This window comes from Leuciscus leuciscus (genome assembly GCF_965113295.1).
Source record: "Leuciscus leuciscus genome assembly, chromosome: 4".
Classification (NCBI taxonomy): Eukaryota; Metazoa; Chordata; class Actinopteri; order Cypriniformes; family Leuciscidae; genus Leuciscus; species Leuciscus leuciscus.
The window spans coordinates 11,925,297-11,947,297 of NC_138728.1; the positions used below are offsets into that span (position 1 = coordinate 11,925,297).

General features: G+C 37.4%; 2 protein-coding genes across 4 annotated transcripts; one reads left to right on the top strand and one right to left on the bottom strand.

Annotated features, from left to right (window-relative positions):
• Positions 1 to 291: 291 nt before the first annotated feature.
• zcrb1 (zinc finger CCHC-type and RNA binding motif 1) lies at positions 292 to 2,721 on the bottom strand. 2 transcript variants are annotated; one of them, XM_082166703.1, is made up of 8 exons: positions 2,597 to 2,721; positions 2,372 to 2,470; positions 1,733 to 1,761; positions 1,526 to 1,637; positions 1,329 to 1,436; positions 1,031 to 1,140; positions 843 to 915; positions 292 to 740 (listed from the first exon to the last, which is right to left on the bottom strand). In XM_082166703.1, exons 2-8 carry the CDS (start codon positions 2,453 to 2,455, stop codon positions 600 to 602), a joined length of 657 nt encoding a protein of 218 aa, XP_082022829.1. In that variant the 5' UTR covers positions 2,456 to 2,470; positions 2,597 to 2,721; the 3' UTR covers positions 292 to 599. The 2 variants fall into 2 exon arrangements, with proteins under 2 accessions (XP_082022829.1, XP_082022828.1); XM_082166702.1 differs by having other exon boundaries at positions 2,578 to 2,721.
• A 181-nt stretch (positions 2,722 to 2,902) lies between these two features.
• On the top strand, positions 2,903 to 21,993 carry pphln1 (periphilin 1). 2 transcript variants are annotated; one of them, XM_082166701.1, is made up of 11 exons: positions 2,903 to 3,088; positions 4,831 to 4,879; positions 5,181 to 5,245; positions 5,343 to 5,555; positions 5,833 to 5,900; positions 9,132 to 9,266; positions 9,359 to 9,534; positions 10,562 to 10,597; positions 11,940 to 12,016; positions 13,935 to 14,066; positions 21,069 to 21,873. In XM_082166701.1, coding segments are annotated over exons 2-11 (1,098 nt in total). In that variant the 5' UTR covers positions 2,903 to 3,088; positions 4,831 to 4,878; the 3' UTR covers positions 21,264 to 21,873. The 2 variants fall into 2 exon arrangements, with proteins under 2 accessions (XP_082022827.1, XP_082022826.1); XM_082166700.1 differs by having other exon boundaries at positions 2,911 to 3,088; positions 5,343 to 5,573; positions 21,069 to 21,993.
• Positions 21,994 to 22,001: the final 8 nt, after the last annotated feature.

A 22,001-nucleotide genomic window follows, 5' to 3' on the forward strand; every position in this document is an offset into this window, starting at 1 on the left:
TAATCTTTAGAGTATTCAATTCCACTTTTTTTTGTATGTATATTCATGAAATGTGTGGAAATTTCACAAACTTACATCTGCTAATGATATGAAGTAATATCATGCAATTAATGTAAACTGCTATTTTTGATGTTTGATGTCTTTCTTACTGAGAATGCAGACACTTATTTTAAACCTTGATAATAATATGAAATATTATTGGTTATCAAGACCAGTGTGTTTGAATTAGATCAGTGGGTGAACAAAATGCATTCAAAAGCTTTCAAATGACAGCTGAGAGCAGACAGAAAGTTATTTTAAAACAGTTTATTTTCCATGCTTTCTGGAACAAAAATAATAATGTATATGTAAAATGCACAAAACTAAACTATATTTACAAGATAAAAAACAATCACGATACTATATACCAAATATTTAGAGGTGTAATTATCTGAATGAGGAGCATACAATCACAACCAACATCTCAGATCAAGATTAGCATAAGTTTTCTCTGCCTTTCATGACAACATATAGTTTGACAAAATTAGAAATTTAGATCAATATGTGACCTAAAAGCAGTTGAGAAGAGGCAGTCTGTTCTGAGCACATAAAAGTATGAATCAGTCACTGAGCTCCTCCTCATCACTGAAGTAGGTGCTCTTTTTGATCCTGGGCTTGTGGGTGTCGTCTGATGTAGATGCGTGAGACGCATCCTCTGTGACCTGCTTTTTTCTCTTCTCCTCCTCCTCAACGTGTGCTTGCTGATGATGACAGGCAAAAAGTTATATATCTCTTTGAGCCCATTTTTACTGGGAATATTAATGTATGAAGACTGAACCATAGTTTATATAATATTCACTGACCTGGAAAGCAATTGCCTGACTTAAACTGTCCAATGCTGGATCCTCTCCTTCTTCCTCACTGTCCTCTGGTTCTCTAAAAGGACAAAAACAACATATTTATTTTCAATTAATTACATATAAAATATTAATTGCATTAAGTGCATACTAGGTACTAGTTTAAATGATAAATTCTACTAGGAAGTACTTACACCTCCTCAGGCTGCTGAACCTTTTTCTTCTTTTTCTTTTCTTTTTTAGGTGGAGGTTCTCTCTCTCCAAGTAAATTTTTGGGACAGGCGTAACTCAAGTGCCCTTCTTCCTAGCAGAGACAAATGACATGACAAAACAGTGTGAGAATCTCAAAAACTTTTCTTAAGACTTCACTAAAACCGTATTAGTAAACAGGTGAAATTGTTCATATAGGAAGTTCTATCCTATCTTTCTATGATAAATACAACACAAACAACACGTCAACAATATCAATGGAGTAGACATTAGATAACTCACCCCACATTCATAACACTTGGATTTGTCTGTGTAGTTTCTCTTTCTGATGAATTCTGTAGCTCTCCCATTGTCAATGGCGATGCTGGCCTTCACCGTTCTCCCAAACAACTGAAAGAGCAATCAAGCACTTTGGCTCCATGTGTGTTTTTTTTAATCAGACACTTACTAAGTCTTAATGTTATGTTAAAACAGCATACCTGTTTGTTGTTTAGCGAACGGGCACAATTATGAGCAGTCTCTCTGTCTAGGAACAGCACAAACGCCACTCCCTTACTCATCCGCGTCTGCTTATCTTTGACAACAGTCACCCTTCAGAAAATGACATTGTGACTATGATCAAGATATACTTTGATATAGTGATATGAGTAGAACAATCTCTTCATTGCAGATCAAAGGAAACTTACTTGACAACCTTGCCATATTTCGAGCATAGCTGTGGGGAAATTGCAAAAAATAAGTAAACGATATTTATAAATTAAATGCAAAAAATTCTGTAGTAAAATAATGTAGGGGGAGTAGATATCCCTCATTCTAAGAAACTTAATCATATATTTAATCAAATATTTAGAGAGTGCCCAACATAAACAGTGAAGTGTGTCAGATGCTTCAAGGTAAGATGTGTCATTTGCTCAACTTATACTAGTGATAGTGAGCTTTGCATCCGAGTGCAGGAAATTACTGGTCTTGTTGAAAACATCAAGCAGGATTTCTTCTTTAGACAGAGCACTGATAAGAACCCCAAGAATATGATAATGGATTTCCCACAACATGATATGTTAGAGAAGCTTTGAGAACTCAATGAGGGAACATTTTGTATGTTCCTATGCCTTAGATTGTTATGCAAACTGCACAGGTATTCCACAAATGACTTTCCCTATGACATGAGACAGCTTATCCCCAAGTCCTATTTCTTGGTCCCAATATGATATAGATGCTTTATTCTAATTTCAGCTGAAATATAATTATGTATATTACCCCACTCTCCCCTATATAATTAATGGGTCCACTTATTGTCAACATAATTGTAACATGCAACAGGGTACCTTGTGCAAATCGTTGTTTGTCAAGGAGAATGGGATGTTCGACACATAAACAGTGCTTTTGCTGGGCGCTAAACCACCACTCATCTTTATCTCTGATATCTGAAAAGGAACAAATAACCTTTATCACAACATGCATATACTCATAAAGCAAAATATGGTACTAAAAGAGCTTACGGGCAATTTAATAAAACACATTTCAGACTTACTTAACCACGAGACTCTTACTTAAAGCATGTCAACTATGATGAAAATAACTGCGTTTGTCATGTCTAACTTGTCTAAAATGTAGATGTTTAACCAGCGTGTAAATCCAATTCAAAATATCAGCAGCTCAGCGTGACCCGGAAGTTAAAAAAGGAAGCCGCTGTCACAACATAGCAGTCTCTCTCAGAAAACAAATTCACAAAATGTATTTCTACAAATATAAATCAACAGGACTCATTAAAAGACATTAAAATAAATATATAGTGAACAATAGCATCGATTTTAATTTAGCAGTTATTTTTTAAAGATTGTCAGTCATTATTTTGAAAAAAAATATTTGGTCTGGATCCGGAAACGTGTTTTTGATTGAGGGCTGTGGAGTTTTGTTTGTCAACGGGCTGAGTGTTTCGCCACGTTTGGTCTCAAAATTATTATTTCATAAAAGTTTTTTGACTACGAAAGATTAAAAAATGGTAAACTGACAGGAGATATGTCAAGCAAAGCACGTGAACGGTATGTAAACGCTTGTTTTGGGGTTATGCATGTGTTGTAGTATGTACTGGTGAAAAACGGTATTGCAGAGTCTGATTTAAATGAGTTTATTATAAATAAGAGTGTGTTTGCTGGAGATACATGCATTTGGGTAAAAACACAAATTATTATAAATTGGAGTTTATTCCTCGTTGACTGTGAATTGTAGCACAAACAAACAGGTCAACGCAGCTGAGCTAACGTTATAAAGAAAGGTTCGGATTAGCGCGTGCTTTCTGTGATACAAACATATAGGTTTCGATTACACTGAGCATTTTTACTTATCGATCTAATAAGCACAATGTTGAAAGCAGATGATAATATAATACAATATTATACGCTATTATTTCAATTAAATCATAAAAAGTTAAGTTTTAGGTCTAGTTACTGATTGGTCAATACAGCATTTCAGCCCGATTAGCTTGTCAATGCGCAGCGCATCTACATCATATCGTTGTTTTTTTTGTTGCATAGCAACGTTCTCTTACGTCAGGAAATGTATATTTTAGCGGGATTAAACCAGTAACGATTTGTGTTCAAAATCAAATAGCAACTGTTTTGCAAAAACAATAATAAGCTCGGGGCCCTGCTGCATTGTAAAATACATTCATGAAAAAAAGGGGTTGTGCGCCAACAACGCCATCTAGCCTTTCATATTTTATTTTTAAACAGTTCATCTTGTATTAGAAGTACAAAAAATGTGTATTTTCTACAATGCAAAGCCTGCATGTTACGTGAATAAGTCAGTGTGAATGCTATTTTTTTCTTTTATTTTTGGCATGTTTTATTTTTTCTATTTTCTGCTAGGCAAAACTCTATATATTTATCAGTAATAATTAATGGTTACAGTTACAGTTACTTTTATTCATTAGCAGACGCTTTTATCCAAAGTGACTTACAAATGAGAACAATAGAAGCAATGTAACTAACAATAGGACAACAATATGCAAGTGCTATGACCCTTCCCGTAAGGATCAAGTGTTGCCGCAAATGTTTTTTTTATATATATGAGTATATATACAGTACAGGACAAAAGTTTGGAAACATTACTAGTTTTAATGTTTTTGAAAGAAGTTTCTTCTGCTCATCAAGCCTGCATTTATTTGATCAAAAATACAGAAAAAAATGTGATATTGTGATATATTATTACAATTTAAAATAATTGGTTTTCAATTTATTATACTTTAAATTATCATTTATTTCTGTGATGCAAAGCTGAATTTTCAGGATCATTACTCCAGTCTTCAGTGTCACATGTGACATCCAGTCTATCACATGATCCTTTAGAAATCATTCTTATATTCTGATTTATTATGAGTGTTTGAAACAGTTCTGCTACCTAATATATTTGATGAATAAAAGGTTCAAAAGAACTGCATTTATTCAAAATAAAAAAATATTTTCTAATAATATAAATCTTCTTTACTATCACTTTTAATCAATTTAACACATCCTTGCTGAATAAAAGTATTGATTTATTTCAAAAAAAAGAAAAAGAAAAAAATTACTGACCCCAAATTACTGACCAGTAGTGTATATTGTTATGAAACTTCTTTCAAAAACATTAAAAATAGTAATGTGTCCAAACTTTTGGCCTGTACTGTATATATGGCCAGGTCATTCCAACAGCATGGAACAGACCAGAAAAATGGTTATTATGGGCTATAAATAATTATCTGCCCTAGGTATTGGTACATTCATATTTCTGTCTCATTTGTTACTAGATAACCGTCATACAACTGAAGACATCGACTTTCCATCCAGAAACTAAAAGTAAGTTATTTAGAGGAATATGTTTTTTAAAGTTTGATTAAAATATAATAAAAAAAAATATTTAATATGATTATATTAATAAATATAAAATATTTGTCAATATTATGCAGTCTTTAAAGTTATTTATTGGTTTTCTGGTTGTCATAAATGCCTTTTCTTTTGTTTTAATTTGATACAGTTTAAAATAATTTAACTTTGATGTAATAACATTTTTAGATAACTCATGTGTAAGTTCCATATTGTTACAGTGGTTTAAATAATGTTAATTTGTCATCTGTGTCTGTTTTTTTTTGTACCTCAGTGGCTTTTAGGAGAGATCGAAATATTAGAGATATTTACGAGGACCGGTTTCCTCCAGACAGAGCGGTAAATACTTATTTGTCATAATTGTTTTGGCCATGATCAGACATTTGGATCATGCTGTGAAAGAAACAGCCTTGCTTGAGCTCTTTTGACGTTCCAGGGTCCATTTCCAAGAGGAGCTCAAGGAGATAGGAGACCTCCCTTTGGGCGGCCGGACGAGGACTATGGCCGTGGTGGTTTTGACTACGATGGCCCTCGGTTTTACCCAAACGGTGCCCCTCGCAACTACCATGGAGATGATCAGAGAGGTTACCATGGAGACAGCCATCACTCATTTCCAAATGACCACAGGGGTGGGCCACCTGGTCGAAGAGTAAGCATCAAAGATCAGGTATGGATTCATTTTTTACTTTCTTTTTAAGTTAGTGTTAGTGTCTTTTGTGTGTTGTTTGTATTATAGGAATATTAATATTAGTAATATACATTTTATTGCTATTTGATTGTCCTGAAATGACTCTTTGTAATGTTATCAATCAGTTCAATAAAAAGAAAAAGATATGTAAAATTAAAAGATCATATATGGAAAACACTCAACACTTTACAGTTGTGTGTCTTGCATTTTCATCATAGCGTTGTGTTTTGCATTTCAGCAGGAAGACTTCCAGTACTACAGAGGGCCAAGAGAGGAACCTCATGGTGGTCGCCAAATGGACTTTAGGTATTTCACGAGCTTGTCATAAAGGAAAATATGTATTATATGATGGGCTTATTCTGAATAAACTAAGACGACTTTTATTTCTTTTTACTCTTTGGAAATTGAGGAAATACTCTCTCTTGCCGTATATTCAGATTAGAGTTTGCGAAAGTTAACCTCCAAATGTGGTTTGAGTGACCTTAAAAAACATTTTGAATCCTCTTTGCCCACTTGTGGATCTTTATACGGAGTGTAAACGGGGTCAAGGGTAGGGAGGGATGTTCATTCAAACTAATTTAATTTCCCCAGCAGATGGCAGACCTGTTCCTCTTGGAAACAAGCTGTGTTCCCTCCAGCTTTAATGCCTTGTTTTTATACTTTCTTTCTTGGCTTCCCTTCTTCTCTCACTCAAAGTGAAGTTTCTTAATACAGAGCATAAATCAAACTCTGAGTTGTCCTACATTCTCTGTTTTTGTTTTTTTGGTTCAGCTCCTTTGGAAATACCCACAGACAGTCACCCAGCATCCCAGTGGTTTTCCGTATGTCTTAAAGCATTGGTATAATGCCCCTTTCACAAGATGTAAAATAAGTTTTTGATGTCCCCAGAGAGTGTATGTGAAGTTTTAGCTAAAAATACCCCACTAATATTTTTATATAGCATGTTAAAGTTGTCACTTTTTGAGGGTGAGCAAAAACGCACCGTGTTTTGTGTCTGTTCCTTTAAATGCACAGAGGGCGGAGCTACAAGAGCTTGTGTCCTTTTACCTCACACAGACATGCACTGGACATTTCAAAAACCTTTAGTCTTTTATGTTCAAACCGAAGTCAGAAAGAATGAGAGACTCAAGAAGAAGTGACAACATGTAGACAATATTTCTAAATGGTTAGCTGGTAAATTTATGTTGCTTGTGTAGTTATCTTCTAGTCATTGATTAGCATATTCTGTCTTTATAATCTATAAATCGGGGGGTGGGTTTATGTAAATTTTAGGGTTAGGGATGCCGTTTGTTGTAGTCCTTAAAAAGCAATTTCTTTAAAAGAAAATATCTTCCTTTGCTTTGAACTTTGAGCGTTGTAACTTTGCAGATGTTGTGTATGCTCAAACAGCAACATTACACACTAAATAAAGTTAGAAAAGTGAAATCATATTCAACCACCCCTTCAATCTGACTCTTTCCAGTAATGAATCGCAACTTTTCACAGCAGGGATGGAGGGCAGCCAAATGAACCTCGTGTTGGTCCACCCCTTCTAAAAGAGAGCGTCAGCAAAACTTTTAAATGGTGACATCATGGTTTTCTTAATTGGTCAAATTCAGAGTCTGTACAAGAATGCAGTTTTTTTCTTAAAAGTAGAAACAGAATACACTTGCATATTTGACAAATGAGGACACTGGCTAAACTTTGAGCATGCTGACAATGATACATTTTATATAATTTTGTGCACACACACACACACACACACACACACACACACACACACACATACATATATACATATATATATATATATATATATATATATATATATAATATTAATATTTATATTATATTATATTTATATAAATATATTTATATTTATTTATATTTATATATATATATATATATATATATATATATATATATATATATATATATATATATATATATATATATTCTATAAATAAATATACATGCAATTAAATATTTAATTAATTTTAAACACACACACACACACACACTCACACACATATTTAATTCTGTGTATATTTAATTATTTATAATAAAATAATTTTTGGACAAAACCCAGTCTTACCACTTGGTGGCGCTTTTGTATTTAGTCAGTAAAGCATGCTTGTCCAAGCCTCTCTTCATATTAACATCAGACATTTTTAAAGATTTCTTTTTAAATAAATGTTCTTTATATGGCCATATAAAGCATTTTCCTGCTAATTCGTATAATCTTGGATGGCAGACATGCTTTAAAGTACTTGTTTTGACCTTTTCAGTGCTTTAATCTATTGTGATGTCTTGCGATTGGGAGTGCGAGGTTAACCTTTTTTTTGGCTTGGGCTAATATCCTGGCTTCATATTGGCAGTAAAGACAGACATGTGGTAATTTGCTCTGTTAGTCCAGGGCAGACAGGGTCACCTGCACTTCAAACAGATGTGAGGGTCATTAAAGTTTTGCGAGGTCACTGTGTGCGGACACATTGTCGTGTGTGTTTGTGAGAGAGGAACCTGGCTGGGGTTCAGGCCAGGGTCACTCGGACCAGGTGCCTGTGATTCTTTTACGTCCCGCTCTCCTGCGCGGCAGGCCATATAAGTGGCACGTAATCGGCCTGCGCGACCGGAGGGCCTTAGCAAGGAAACCGAGTCGAGGGGGAGCAGAGTAAACTGAAGGGGGTTTTACTGCCGCTAGAACAGATGTGTGTTAATGAATGTCTTGGTTGCGGGTGAACTCGGCAGAGCTGCGGTGCTGCTCTGTTAGGCAGCACTGCAACTTTTTACAAGCCTCATTTTGCCCTCCTCTTTGTGCAGTTTATATTGAGTTGCAATTTACTAGCAGGATGTGAAGCCTCTGGCATGGTCTTACACATATAGGTAAAGTCTTAAATGAGGCAGAGCCCAGTGTGGAGACTAGTTTAAGAGAATCTCCTCTGTATCAGGACCAGGGGTGCCCTGCATAACTAATAGGTTTCAAATAAGTCTTTATGGACATTACTAAAGCATAATTGACCCTGATTTTCTGAATATTCAGTGACCCTTAGAAATCATTCAACATAGAATGAAAGTGAGTTCAAGTGTTGTTTTGGACCCCATTGGCATTCATAATATGGACAAAAACAATTGAAACATTCTTTAAAATATCTTCTTTTGTGTTCCGCAGCGGATGGAAAGTCATAAGTGTTAGATTTGACATTGTACAGGTCAAAAACATAAATATAAAGTATTTATTTAGACATCTGAAATGACCATCCCAGTCACACCAGTTCTTCTCAGTACACTCAGTGTATGACCCTACAGGGCATGGTTCATATAAACAAGATTAAATGACTGTCCCCACTTTAACCTCCTTCTTAAACTGTCAGAGGACAGTAGGCAACTACTTTAACCACACGTACTTTGATTTAAAACTATTTTAAGGTACATTTTCTTAATTTTGTCTGTTTTGGTTTAGAAGCTATTTAACTGTTTATTGAGAATATCTTATGCTAATATTTTTTTATCCATAATGTGAATGCAAATATTTGTCTTCTTTTTCCTTTCCCTGTTCAGACCGAGTAATCGCGCTGGTCCTCCCCCAAACGCTCGAGTCCAGGGCTCTTACCCTCAGCCCAGGTCTCTTCCTGCAACAGCCCCCGATGCAGGAGACGACAATCTCATGCAGGCCATTTTGAACCTGGACCGGGGGTTTGTATTCAGACATGTTATGTAAAATGCACCATATTGTTCTACTAGGAAACACATACTTAAAACTTGAATGTGTTTGTGCTCTGTTACAGGGAGGAGCGGGACAACGTGAGACGAAAGGCTCCCTTCCCGCCAGTACGTGAACGCTCTCCAGCCCGGCGGGACGTCCCCCCTTCCCCTCACAGTCGGTCAGGGTCCAGCATAAGCAGCCGCAGCTACTCACCAGAGCGGGGCAAAGCGCACCCTATCTTGCCCCAGCAGGGGAAAAGTATGAAACATCTCCAGTCAATTACATGATTAGTCACTTCTTAGTGTTTATTTGATTTTGATTTATATTACATACACATAAGTTTGGGGTTGGTGAGTAAAAAAAAAAAAAAAAATATATATATTTTATGCTCGTTTAAAATACAGCTAAAATAGTAAAATATGACTACATTTTAATATAACTATTTCTATATTTTACTATTTTTAAATGTAATTTTTTACTGTGATGGCAAAGCTGAATTTTCACCAGCTGTTTCTCCAGACTTCAGTGTCACAAGATCCTTCATAAATCATTTAAATTGAATTGACTAATGCCAGTGGTGTTCACATCACATGTATTGACAGTATTCCAAGCCTTTCGCCATTTCATTGTAGAAATCTCATTGGTGGGATCTCCCTCACACACAGACTGTAGATGATACAAAGGGTCAGTGCACAGCTTGCAGTGTAGTATTTGAACTGTCATGGACTTTTTGAGACGTGGGAAAGCCTGTTGATTAATTTAAAGGCTTTCTTGACTAATTTGCACGCTTCATTTACGTGCCATTTTAATATGCCAAGCTGCAGAGTGAAAAGACTTTGCCTGGATACTTTATTCCTCATATAAACTTGATAAACATCCTAAATGCTTCCTAGACAGGATTGATTTGAGTCGTTGTGTTTGAAAATAGACATGCTTGGACATGACTGTACCCAAGTGTCCACTGCAGACCTCAGATCACAGATGATGTCACTCAAGCTGTCCTAATAAAGACTCCCATCTGTGTTTGTTTCCCTGTTCTCTGTTACTATAATGAGATCCTCAGTAATAAGCTCCAGAGAGACGCTTTGAGCAGCCAATATTGGATGCACATGGTTTGGTTGACATACTCCAAAAGAGTCTCTAGATTATGCTGTTCTAAAAAGATGGAGCAGACACTGTATGATCTAACCTCTTTACTGATGGAAGAAATGCATCAAAAACACCTGAATTGTTGGTCACAAAATTTTTTTTTAATGATGTACACATTTTTTTCCCTCTGTTTCAGGATACGAGGAGCCGATTGGGCTAGGCAGAGGACCGGGTGAGTAAAACACTGTCCTTAAGGGTGATCCAGATGATCGTCATATTTATTATGCATCAAAAGTCCCACCTGAATTTGAGCCTGCAGAATGCAGCACAATTCTATCACCTGTTAGTCACAAAGTTTTAAATATGTTGCTTAATTTTAAGCTAACAATAAGAGTGTAGGACTCAGTACTTGCCAAATAAATACATTAATACGAGAGGCATACTAGCAAAGCTACACTACCGTTGAAAGGTTTGGGGTTGGTTTTTGAAAGATGTCTCTTAGTTAAGAGTAACAGTAAAGCAGTAATCATGTGAAATATTATTACAATTCAAATAGAACAGTTATTTAAAAATATCTGAAAATGTAAGTAATTCCTGTGATGGCAAAGCTGAATTTTCAGCAGTCATTTCTCCTGTCTTCAGGGTCACATGAACTGTGTTGAAAACAGCTGTACTGCTTTATTTATTTTCAGGATTTTTTTTGACAAAAAGTTCAAAAGCAAAAATGATAAATCTTTTGAAACATTATAAACGTCGTTAATTTTGACCAATTTAATGCATCCTTGCTGAATAAATAAATTTGTGAAAAAGAAAAAAGTCATACTCTTCTTGAATCCTGATCAAGAAAGCTTATGGCTCACACACAATGAGATTTTGTTTCGCTTTGCTTTATAAGTTAAAGGTCAGCCTGCAGTCACAGTAACATGAGAGAAAGCGTTGCTAATCGCACCATCGTAGAGCCTCGTTTTGTTTGTCTGCTTTCCTCTCACTTCCTTTGGCTGGGGATCGTAAAAAGTCTACAGGCGTGTGTTCCAGTGTCTGATTGCTAAACCTTCCATTCTTTTCTAGCTTTTATCCGTTCCCTTTTTACTTTTCTTTGCCAGATGTTTGATCGCATGCCATGTACATCGCAAGGAGGTTTAGATTTGAATCTTAAATCTGTTTAAATCTAAACATAACTTCTAGTCATAGACTCCTCTCCGCTCCGAATCAATTTGGCGAGCACTCCATCTCTTTCCGAACGAATCCGTAGGTGTTGAGCCCACAGCTCACACGGAGAGGGTCACGGGGTGACACTGCAGGCACCTGGCTGTGGTTTGCCTGCAGGGAAGAGCCCTGATCAGCAGTGAGGGAACCACCTGGTTCTGCATGCCAGCTGGATATTCGGAAAGCTAGCAGGATCCGTTCCAGCATGCGAAAACGTTTACTGCACCAAATGAGTCAAGCAAGGCCATTTTCCATGGCTTTCTGGGGGATGTTGATCCAAGTCCAAACTATAGCTGCATTGTTGGCTTGCGTCCTACAACAGATGCTTTGTTTCTTACGTTCTGATCCCAGTCTTTCATCTTCTACAGACAAGGAAAGGCCCCCCGTCCCCTCCGTGAGTGCATCACGAGACGGTTCGCCCCATAGCTCCGTATCAGTCACTAAGGTGAGTTGCGCACACACACAGCTCCCAAACAGATGTGCTTACCAGAACACTCCCTTTCATCCGCAAAAATAATAATAAGTGTGACATGCCAGCCATTTCAGCTGATGGCAAAAAAACCCACAAATCTTCTTTGAATTTCCACCAGTGACTGGAGATTTTTTCCTTTTTAAAAGCTGTTTGCTTGTGCTCTCTCTCTCTCTCTCTCTCTCTCTCTCTCTCTCTCTCTCTCTCTCTCTCTCTCTCTCTCTCTCTCTCTCTCTCTCTCTCTCTCTCTCTCTCTCTCTCTCTCTCTCTCTCTCTCTCTCTCTCCTCATATGATGGGTTTTAAAGGGTCCTGTTTGGCGCATGAAAGGCAAGTGGTCCGTGTCGTGTTTATTCAGACTGTAAGCACGGTTCTGACACAAAACACGGCGGGTCGCTGAAGGAGAGTTTGTGGATATCATGGGGCCACCCAGACCGCAGCAAGGCTAAAAAAAGAGGGTGAAATCCATTAGCTCAACTCTCGCCTTTATCACAAGATCTTATCGGAGGCTCAGAGCACTCTGGACATACTCTAGGGAGCTCTGAGAGCCTAAAATAAATTTGTTTAACTTTATTTCTCATGTACTCTCCTCTTTTTCCCTTTTTTTTTGTGCATTTAGGTCAACCGAATCAGAGAACAATCATGCAAAAATATTTTTGCTAATTTTTCTTTTTTCACAAAATGATTTAAATTTAATTTTCTTCTTTAAATCTCTGTGATTTATGGAGTTTTATCTGTAATGCAAGTTGAGTTATTTTACTGATTCTTAAGACATGGGACAGAACTGCTTTCCTTAAGAAGCTTAACAACTTTTTTCTAAACTTTTTTAATTACAGATAATTGTGTGTACATTTTATCAGTTACATCTATAATATATCATTTCTGTCACCCAAATAGTGGACAAAATGCTTTTAAAAAATATTTTCATAATTTTAAGTAGGTCTTATTAGTAGCTAGCAACACCAACAAATCCCTAATGGTTTATTGTTTCTGTGTGATGTGCAGAAATAATCTTAATATTTATAATATTATAAATGCTATTTATAATAAATAAGATATAACAATGTATAATATTTACACACACACACACACACACACACACACACACACACACACACACACATATATATATATATAAGCAACTGAAGTGGGAGGTTGCACCTAAACATGGATGAATACATCTGAACATCTCCAATAGATTTATCCAGAATAATTCTGTGAAATGTGAACCAAAGCAACATGAAATGCCTTACTAAAGAACCTGTGTGTGTGTTTCTTTTGTTTGATCACTTAGTTTCACCTCTGAACCATGTGCAGATGAAAGTTGTTTCTAGTTAGTGGACGTCTCACTCCTTGAGCCTTTGATCTTCTTCCATAGCTCTGTTCATGGGGCATAAGCCATAACCTTGTGCCTTAGATGAAAAGAATTTGCCAGTGTAAACTGGGCCCGATAGGCGGTCTCTTTAGTTCAACAAACACACTTGTTTTGGGGATTCATTTTTTGAAGAACAAAGAACAAATGAAGTGCATGTAGTTCGCTGTGGTGGGCTCATATTTGTTTACAATGCCTTTTGGAGTTATTTTCTCAAATTTATATTCCTCCCCAATTAGAACAAATTATTGTTATTGGTTTAAGTTTGGTAAATTGGTATGAAACGATGCATTTTTTGAGACAAAAAGTATTTTTAGGTCCAAGACGTAGATCTAAATAGAGCCAACTTGTTTCCATCCTGTCACACAGTGATGTTCTGCTTTGCCTGCTTTCTGTCTGGGGAAAAGGCTTCTTTCTTTCCTACTTTCCTGAATGATGATTTCCAGCATCTTTATAGCAGTTTTATGCTGAACATGTTTCTGGATTATTCTAGCTTTAACAATGCCTGGTTCTGTGAACTACAGGAGGAAATGCCATCGGTGGAAGGGCCCACAGATGAAGTTCAGGCCACTGTGGATGACGCTTCATCCGTCATGGACGACTTTCAGGAGCGACGAGCTCAAGCTATTGCTGCCAAGGCTCGGGAAATTGAGAAGGTTTGAGAAACGCTCCAGTTCCTTTTAATCTTTTATTTCCGTGGGTCTGAGAGTAACTAAAATAGTTGGCAAGAGTGTGTTGTCATTTTTGTTTTAATGCCTCCTGTTTAGGATGCTGTATTAATAGGACTGCCAGAGTTAAACAAAAAGTTCAGCTATTTAAATTTTTAGGTGAATTAATGCTTTAATGCATTGAGAGATTGATTACATAGAAGTTAGAGAATTTATTCTGTTCAACAGCATCATAACAACATACCGGTAAGTTAAAATACGTTTGCATGCATTTCTTTTCTCCCCTCCTTTTTGGTCACTGCATCTACTAAGGACAAGGGTAAAACACCCACTGTCTCAGCTTCAAAATGATCATAATTAAGTTCCTGCTCTCTCCTCTTCCTCTTTACTGGCCCTATTAAATGAGAGATGGGATCCCCCAGGAGCGGTGAGCCAGCCCTCCTATTGAGCAACAGCCTAGGTGCTGACGCTGCAAGTTTTAACTGTCTGCTTTTGATCCAACCTTGAGCTTTATTGGGTTATTTATATACAGAAAACACATCTGATTTGTGTATGCATGGCCAAGTTTTCCTCTTAATTCACAGGAGGCCCTTTGAATCAATCTCTTTTTGTGTTTGAATAGCTCTTTGTATTCTCAAACTATCACTTAAGCATATTTTTCTGCATAATTGACTGACATATCTACATTTCTGTAATTTGTTCAGGATTTTTTTTCTTTTTTTTCTTTTCTTCAATTGATGTTGAAGTGTGTTTTGATTTGCCCTGAACACACATACTTTAGTGACAGTGTGTGGATGCCTTTCAGGCCAAAGCCTGTTATTTCACAAAGTGTGTGTGTTTCTGTTTAAGTGTCCACCAGATGTTTAGCTTCTCCTTCAATCTGGTCTAGCCATCTCTACACTCTTTACTTTACCTTTTTTTTTTAACAAATGTTTAGCTTGCATGCTCTATACAGCATGCTTTTTATATACACTTGAACAATATACATATAAAGGTCTGTGGGAAACAAAAGGAGAAATCTTTAAAAATGTGCCAGTCAATCTTTTCCATTCAATACACTATTGAGCACAGTCTAAAGACTTCAAGCTTCAAATGCATCATACAAGTGAGTCATGCTCTAGATTCCATGTCTTCTGAAACCGTATGATGGCTTTGTGTGAAAAACAAGAAATTTTAAATCGGCCCAGCTCTCCTTGACTCGATCATGAGAGTTTATGTGACAAGTCAGATCTCTGATTCGATAACAAATAGTTCTAAGTTTAAACTGTTCAGTTCAGAAGCTTATCTGAATTATCCATTAATGAATGAGACTGATCTGGTTCTTGGGTTCAACTCACTGATACCCCTTTTCCACTAGAATGGTTTGCGTTCTAGAGCCAGAGCCTGTTCTCGGCCAGACGAAATGGAGCCTGTCGCGAACCGGCCGTGTGTTTCCATAAACTTGGAACGAACGGTGATGTAAAGCTGCTGTCACTGACTATACCTGACTATAACCAGACTATAACAAGACTATAACAGTGTGCGTCCCGGTGTTTGTGCAGGCACAGTTCGGCACAGTGCAGAAACTGTAACCGTTGATTGAAACTGAAACCGTTGATTCACTCGCTCTCTCGCATGCTGGGTCTCTCTCGCGTGTTCTGTTTTACATATTTAGATAAAGAGCAAAGTAGTGCAACGTTATTATATTGATCAATGAGACTGCCATATACAGCTAAAATTGGCAACATGAGGGTGAGTAAATGAAAGAAGTTTCATTTATGGAAAAAAATATTCCTTAGTTTTTCTCTCTCTATTGTAATCAATATTATTGCCTTTTTATTTACTAGTTATGTTTCTTCATGAAAGTGAGCGTATTCTTCAAACAAGTTCAGTTCAAGTCATGCTCAAAGAGGAATCTAGAATGTTTTGTTATGACCAGCAAGAGGTTTATTTTACAAATGAGCCCGTGTGAATTCTAACAAGACTGAATTCCTTGCTGCTAAAGAACTGTAAGTAGGGCATCTTTGTTGTGATAGTTCTGCAGTCCACGGTGAGGCTTAATCTGGGTCTGAAGCTTAGCTTTTGAGGTCCATAAGGGATGTTTGATTCCTTCGTTCTTTAATCGCGTTTGATGTGCCTGATCTGAAAATGTCAGATCAAATAAAATAATAGACTGATACACAGTTACCTCTAAAGACCATCCCCTTACATGTTTTTTGCTATACGTATGTTTTCTATGCTCCTGTTCCAGAACACAGACATTAGAGTATACCTCTTTTTGCTCTTATCAATTTGAATATGCATCTTTACAAAAAAAAACAACAACATTATTTGGGATTGTAAATTAGTGCTTTGTGGTTTTTAGTGCATGTCTGCTAGCTTTGAGGACATCTCTATTCTAATGTATGTACAATAAATTTGATGACAGAAACGATTCCATTGGAGAATTTCATTGCATTTAACTGATGTTAGCTGTAGCCTTCATATACAGTGAGGAAAATAAGTATTTGAACACCCTGCTATTTTGCAAGTTCTCCCACTTAGAAATCATGGAAGGGTCTGAAATTGTCATCGTAGGTGCATGTCCACTGTGAGAGACATAATAAAAAATAAAAAAAATCCAGAAATCACAATGTATGATTTTTTAACTATTTATTTGTATGATACAGCTGCAAATAAGTATTTGAACACCTGAGAAAATCTATGTTAATATTTGGTACAGTAGCCTTTGTTTGCAATTACAGAGGTCAAACGTTTCCTGTAGTTTTTCACCAGGTTTGCACACACTGCAGGAGGGATTTTGGCCCACTCCTCCACACAGATCTTCTCTAGATCAGTCAGGTTTCTGGGCTGTCGCTGAGAAACACAGAGTTTGAGCTCCCTCCAAAGATTCTCTATTGGGTTTAGGTCTGGAGACTGGCTAGGCCACGCCAGAACCATTATGCTTCTTACAGAGCCACTCCTTGGTTATCCTGGCTGTGTGCTTCGGGTCATTGTCATGTTGGAAGACCCAGCCTCGACCCATCTTCAATGCTCTAACTGAGGGAAGGAGGTTGTTCCCCAAAATCTCGCAATACATGGCCCCGGTCATCCTCTCCTTAATACAGTGCAGTCGCCCTGTCCCATGTGCAGAAAAACACCCCCAAAGCATGATGCTACCACCCCCATGCTTCACAGTAGGGATGGTGTTCTTGGGATTGGTGTTTAATTCCACTAAACGTGTTTGGAGGAAGAAGAATGATGAGTACCAACTCATCATTCTTCTTCCTCCAAACACGTTTAGTGGAATTATGACCAAAAAGTTCTATTTTGGTCTCATCTGACCACATGACTTTCTCCCATGACTCCTCTGGATCATCCAAATGGTCAGTGGCAAACTTAAGACGGGCCTTGACATGTGCTGGTTTAAGCAGGGGAACCTTCCGTGCCATGCATGATTTCAAACCATGACGTCTTAGTGTATTACCAACAGTAACCTTGGAAACGGTGGTCCCAGCTCTTTTCAGGTCATTGACCAGCTCCTCCTGTGTAGTTCTGGGCTGATTTCTCACCTTTCTTAGGATCATTGAGACCCCACGAGGTGAGATCTTGCATGGAGCCCTAGTCCGAGGGAGATTGACAGTCATGTTTAGCTTCTTCCATTTTCTAATGATTGCTCCAACAGTGGACCTTTTTTCACCAAGCTGCTTGGCAAATTCCCCGTAGCCCTTTCCAGCCTTGTGGAGGTGTACAATTTTGTCTCTAGTGTCTTTGGACAGCTCTTTGGTCTTGGCCATGTTAGTAGTTGTATTCTTACTGATTGTATGGGGTGGACAGGTGTCTTTATGCAGCTAACGACCTCAAACAGGTGCATCTAATTTAGGATAATAAATGGAGTGGAGGTGGACATCTTAAAGGCAGACTAAAGCCGCTTGTCCACCAGCGTCTCGATTTCTGACGCGACGATTTGGTCAACAGTGGATACTTTATGCAAATGAGAGCATCAAAACGCGGGGCAGCAGCCAATGGAAACTCGGCGGCGAGAATTTGTGTATGGGCGTTGCTATGGTTTCATATTTAAAGTACATTTTTCCCGGCGCGAAAAGCAGCGAAAACGTCACAGGCGTCGCGTCGGAACAAAAATTGATCAGACGCTGGTGGACAAGCGGCTTAATAGGTCTTTGAGGGTCAGAATTCTAGCTGATAGACAGGTGTTCAAATACTTATTTGCAGCTGTATCATACAAATAAATAGTAAAAAAATCATATATTGTGATTTCTGGATTTTTAAAATTGTATTATGTATCTCACAGTGGACATGCACCTACGATGACAATTCCAGACCCCTCCATGATTTCCAAGTGGGAGAACTTGCAAAATAGCAGGGTGTTCAAATACTTATTTTCCTCACTGTATTTAGTCTATAATGCTGGGCGTACAGCTGAATATATTGAAATACCATGCACCAAAATGTAATACTTTTATATAATAAAACCAGCTTTGGTCTTACTAAACTATAAGTGAACTTTCAGTGAACCACTCTGAAAGTTATTAGTGTATAGATACTTTCCCACTTTTCCCTCCTTGTCTCTCCCACCCTTCCTGAATAATTCTCTGCTATCTTTACCCGGAATCAGGAATCAGCCTCCCACAGTACAAAAATGACACATGAAAGGCTGACCAAGAACACACACACACTCGCGAGGTCCCGTTCAGCCTTCCTGTTTGATTGGGTAACAGAGGTGGGGTTCATAGGAAGTGTATGGAAGTAGAGCATGCACCAGGAAATCACTTCCCAGCATTCTCGGCATTGTTATGAATTATTTAATCTTAGCGTGGTTCTAGTGGCTTTGTATGTTCAAGGTTATAAAGCAGCTCATAATAGGACACAGCAATAGGTGTTCAGATATTTTTTCCTAAAATTAGATTCATGAATCACAACTGATGCTGTTAAAATGTTTAATTGTTCTAAAGCAGCAGAAGTAGCATTCACTTTAAAAATTGTGGTCTTTCGAAACTTTGTTAACCTCGGCCAACCTTCCTACTGAGTTTAGTGGTGGTTTATTCTGAGCCTAGAAGTCTTTTATACTGTACTCGGATGGCATTGTGAATTGCATTAGGCCACACATGTAGTTGTCGGTCTTTTCTTTTTATAAAAGTTATTCATGGTAAGCTTGTATACTGACTTTATCTTGTGTTTCCATTTGCAGGTCCAGGACCTGTTACTCATATTTGCTTACAGATTTAAACAAACCATTAACCCCAAAGTATTAGCACAATTTGTACTGCAGGTATAAATGGCACCTCAAATCGTGTGTTTCGTGGAGACACTACTTGTGCTTAAACAGTTCCGGCTAATATAAATCCCATAGATTGTAAGGACTCGAAAATCATAGAGGCTAAAGGTGTGGTCATATTTACCTCTCCTTGCTGAAATTCCGCTGATGAAATCCTGTCATTTTAATAGGAGTTTACGCAATCACAAATTTTATGTAAGGGTGAAACATTTCCCCACACGGATTTCTTGTTCAAGTTTTTCACACAAATTCACCACATTTACCAACAGAATGCTGCGTGGTTTGGTTTGACTTCTATGTGAGCTGTGCTTCTTGCATTGTAGGCTATAAGGTTTATTGGCTGAGCGTTAATGCAGTTTAAACAGTCACACAGATTGACTCTGTAACTGCAGTCTCTCATAATGCGCAGCCTCGGGTTACAGAGAACTTCCTTTCTACATCATTTATCCATTCTATTCTGGAATGTTCTAATTGACTATTAGAGTCTTCTCATTGAACCTATTTGACTAAATGACTATTAGAGGCAGTTCTCACACAAGAACTTTGTGGGCTTTGTGTGTGGGCCTCTGTGATTCCTGGAACCAGGTGATCTCATTTTACTAGTACCTGACTCAGCCATGGGAAAGAGCCCATGTGAAAGCTAATGAGGAGCTCACTGCTAAAATTATTAGTCAGCACAATTAGTTGGGTGGGCACATTTCTTTCCAGACCTAGAGCTTGTGGGGGCAGGTAGTGGGAATCACTGAGGATATGAATTGTCTTTATTTATTTTAATATTATTATTATGCCCAATTTTTTAGTTCCTGTTATATTTTAAGTACTTCCAGATGTTGTTGTCTGGTTATGTAATGTTGGGGCCATGTCAAAAGCTATGTTGAGATCTTTAACCAGTTTCATTTTCTTTTAGTTCAGTTGGGTGTATTGTGTTGCTCTGTACCATCGTAAATTCATGACAGTCTGATTTTTATATCGGTCTTCTTATGTAAATTGTAGAGTAAATTTCAAGATATGATCTTCAGCTATAAGTTACATGTCCTAAGGGCTGTGTGTAAGTGAAGGTAATTGCAGAGGTTATGCAGACTCCCCTGGGTCTGAAGCATTGCTTTGATGTCCAGAAGTGTTTGATTATCCAACCACAGTAAACATAACTGAGCTCTGAGAGTTTTGGTTTGGGGCTTTGTACTATCGTCTGGATGGCAGATCAGAAAGACAGAACGTTCTCCCACATACACAACAAAACCACGCTCTATCCTCATGACTTCTGTGAACCGAAAAAGTTAGATTAAAAGTTAGATGGTTCTTGAGACCATGCTCTGATTGTCCACACAATGCATTTGCCAAGTAAAATACAAGTATGATACCTGGGCAAGCCGGTGAAAAAAATCGTATTCTTGAGCTCCAGGATTAATTTTTATTTTCAAGAAATTGTCTGAGCATATCAAGGCATGTGTTTCTGTGTTGGTTAGAAAGTCAAATGGAAATAAAAATGACTCAATACAGCACATTTAACTTTCTTTACAATACCTTTTCTTTTAAGTTCCTTCTCATTTTTTGAGTTGTAGTTTTTGTAAGTGGCTAGACATTTACTGTAATGTGGTGATTTGGGTTTAACATTTGATTAACATTTGAATGCACACAATCCTCATTTTAAAGCAGATGCATACATTTTCTTAAATCATCCTGTTGGACATTTTTGCGGCATTATAATTTCAAACATTGGGCTGTGTGTTGTATAGGTCTATCGCCAGGACTGTGAGACGTTTGGCATGGTGGTGAAGATGCTTGTGTCCAAGGAACCCACCTTAGAGAAGAACCTGCAGAACCCACTAAAAGAGAACCTGGTTGAGATCCGTGAGCGATGCCTTGCGGACTTGCAACACTTCATTGCTGAACTCGATGAGGTGGTACGACAGCCTGAACCTGCTGTCTAAGATGGCCCCATTTTACTTGACCAGCAGTTTTGTTGTTTATCTCTGAACCTACACAAGAGTCCTTCATTGTTTTTATGACTTATGTGTCCCCCTAAAAGAAATCTTCCTGGGGCAAGGAAAATCTCTTTATATTTTTCATTTATGCAGTCCCGTTTATCCATTGATGATAGATTGTATAATCTCTTTGTAACCTTTCAACATTAAGGAGTAATAAAAAAGAAAATAGATTGCAAACACAAGGAAATGAATGCCAGAAGAGGGTTTGCTCTGTTCCTTATTTATTGCAGAAGCTAAGGTTTATTAACCCATTGAGTAGATTGGTTGTCCTAATCAAGTATGTATAAATTGAAAGGGTTCCATGTTGTTGCCAATTAAATCACCTAAATTCTTACAGAGCAATGATAAATGTTGATGAATGAATTATGGTAAGTAATCTTTATGGGTTCAGTTAATTGCTGCTATCTGTAGTACGGTTAAGCTGTGCAGCTGAAAATAATGCATTTTCATTTTATTTCAAAATCAAGATTTCCAGTCACTATATTATGAAGCCCAACACAAGTATTTGTGTAGTTTTTCTTTGTATAGTATTAAAGAACTTGTCTTGAAGTTACTATAATGCATGTTTTTCCTTTTGATGTAATACACCCTTTTTGTGAACGCTGTGTTTAGTAATCAAATATATTTTGTAGTTTTCTCAAGCAGTCAGTGAATAAATGGGAAAAAAAATCAAGTTGCAAG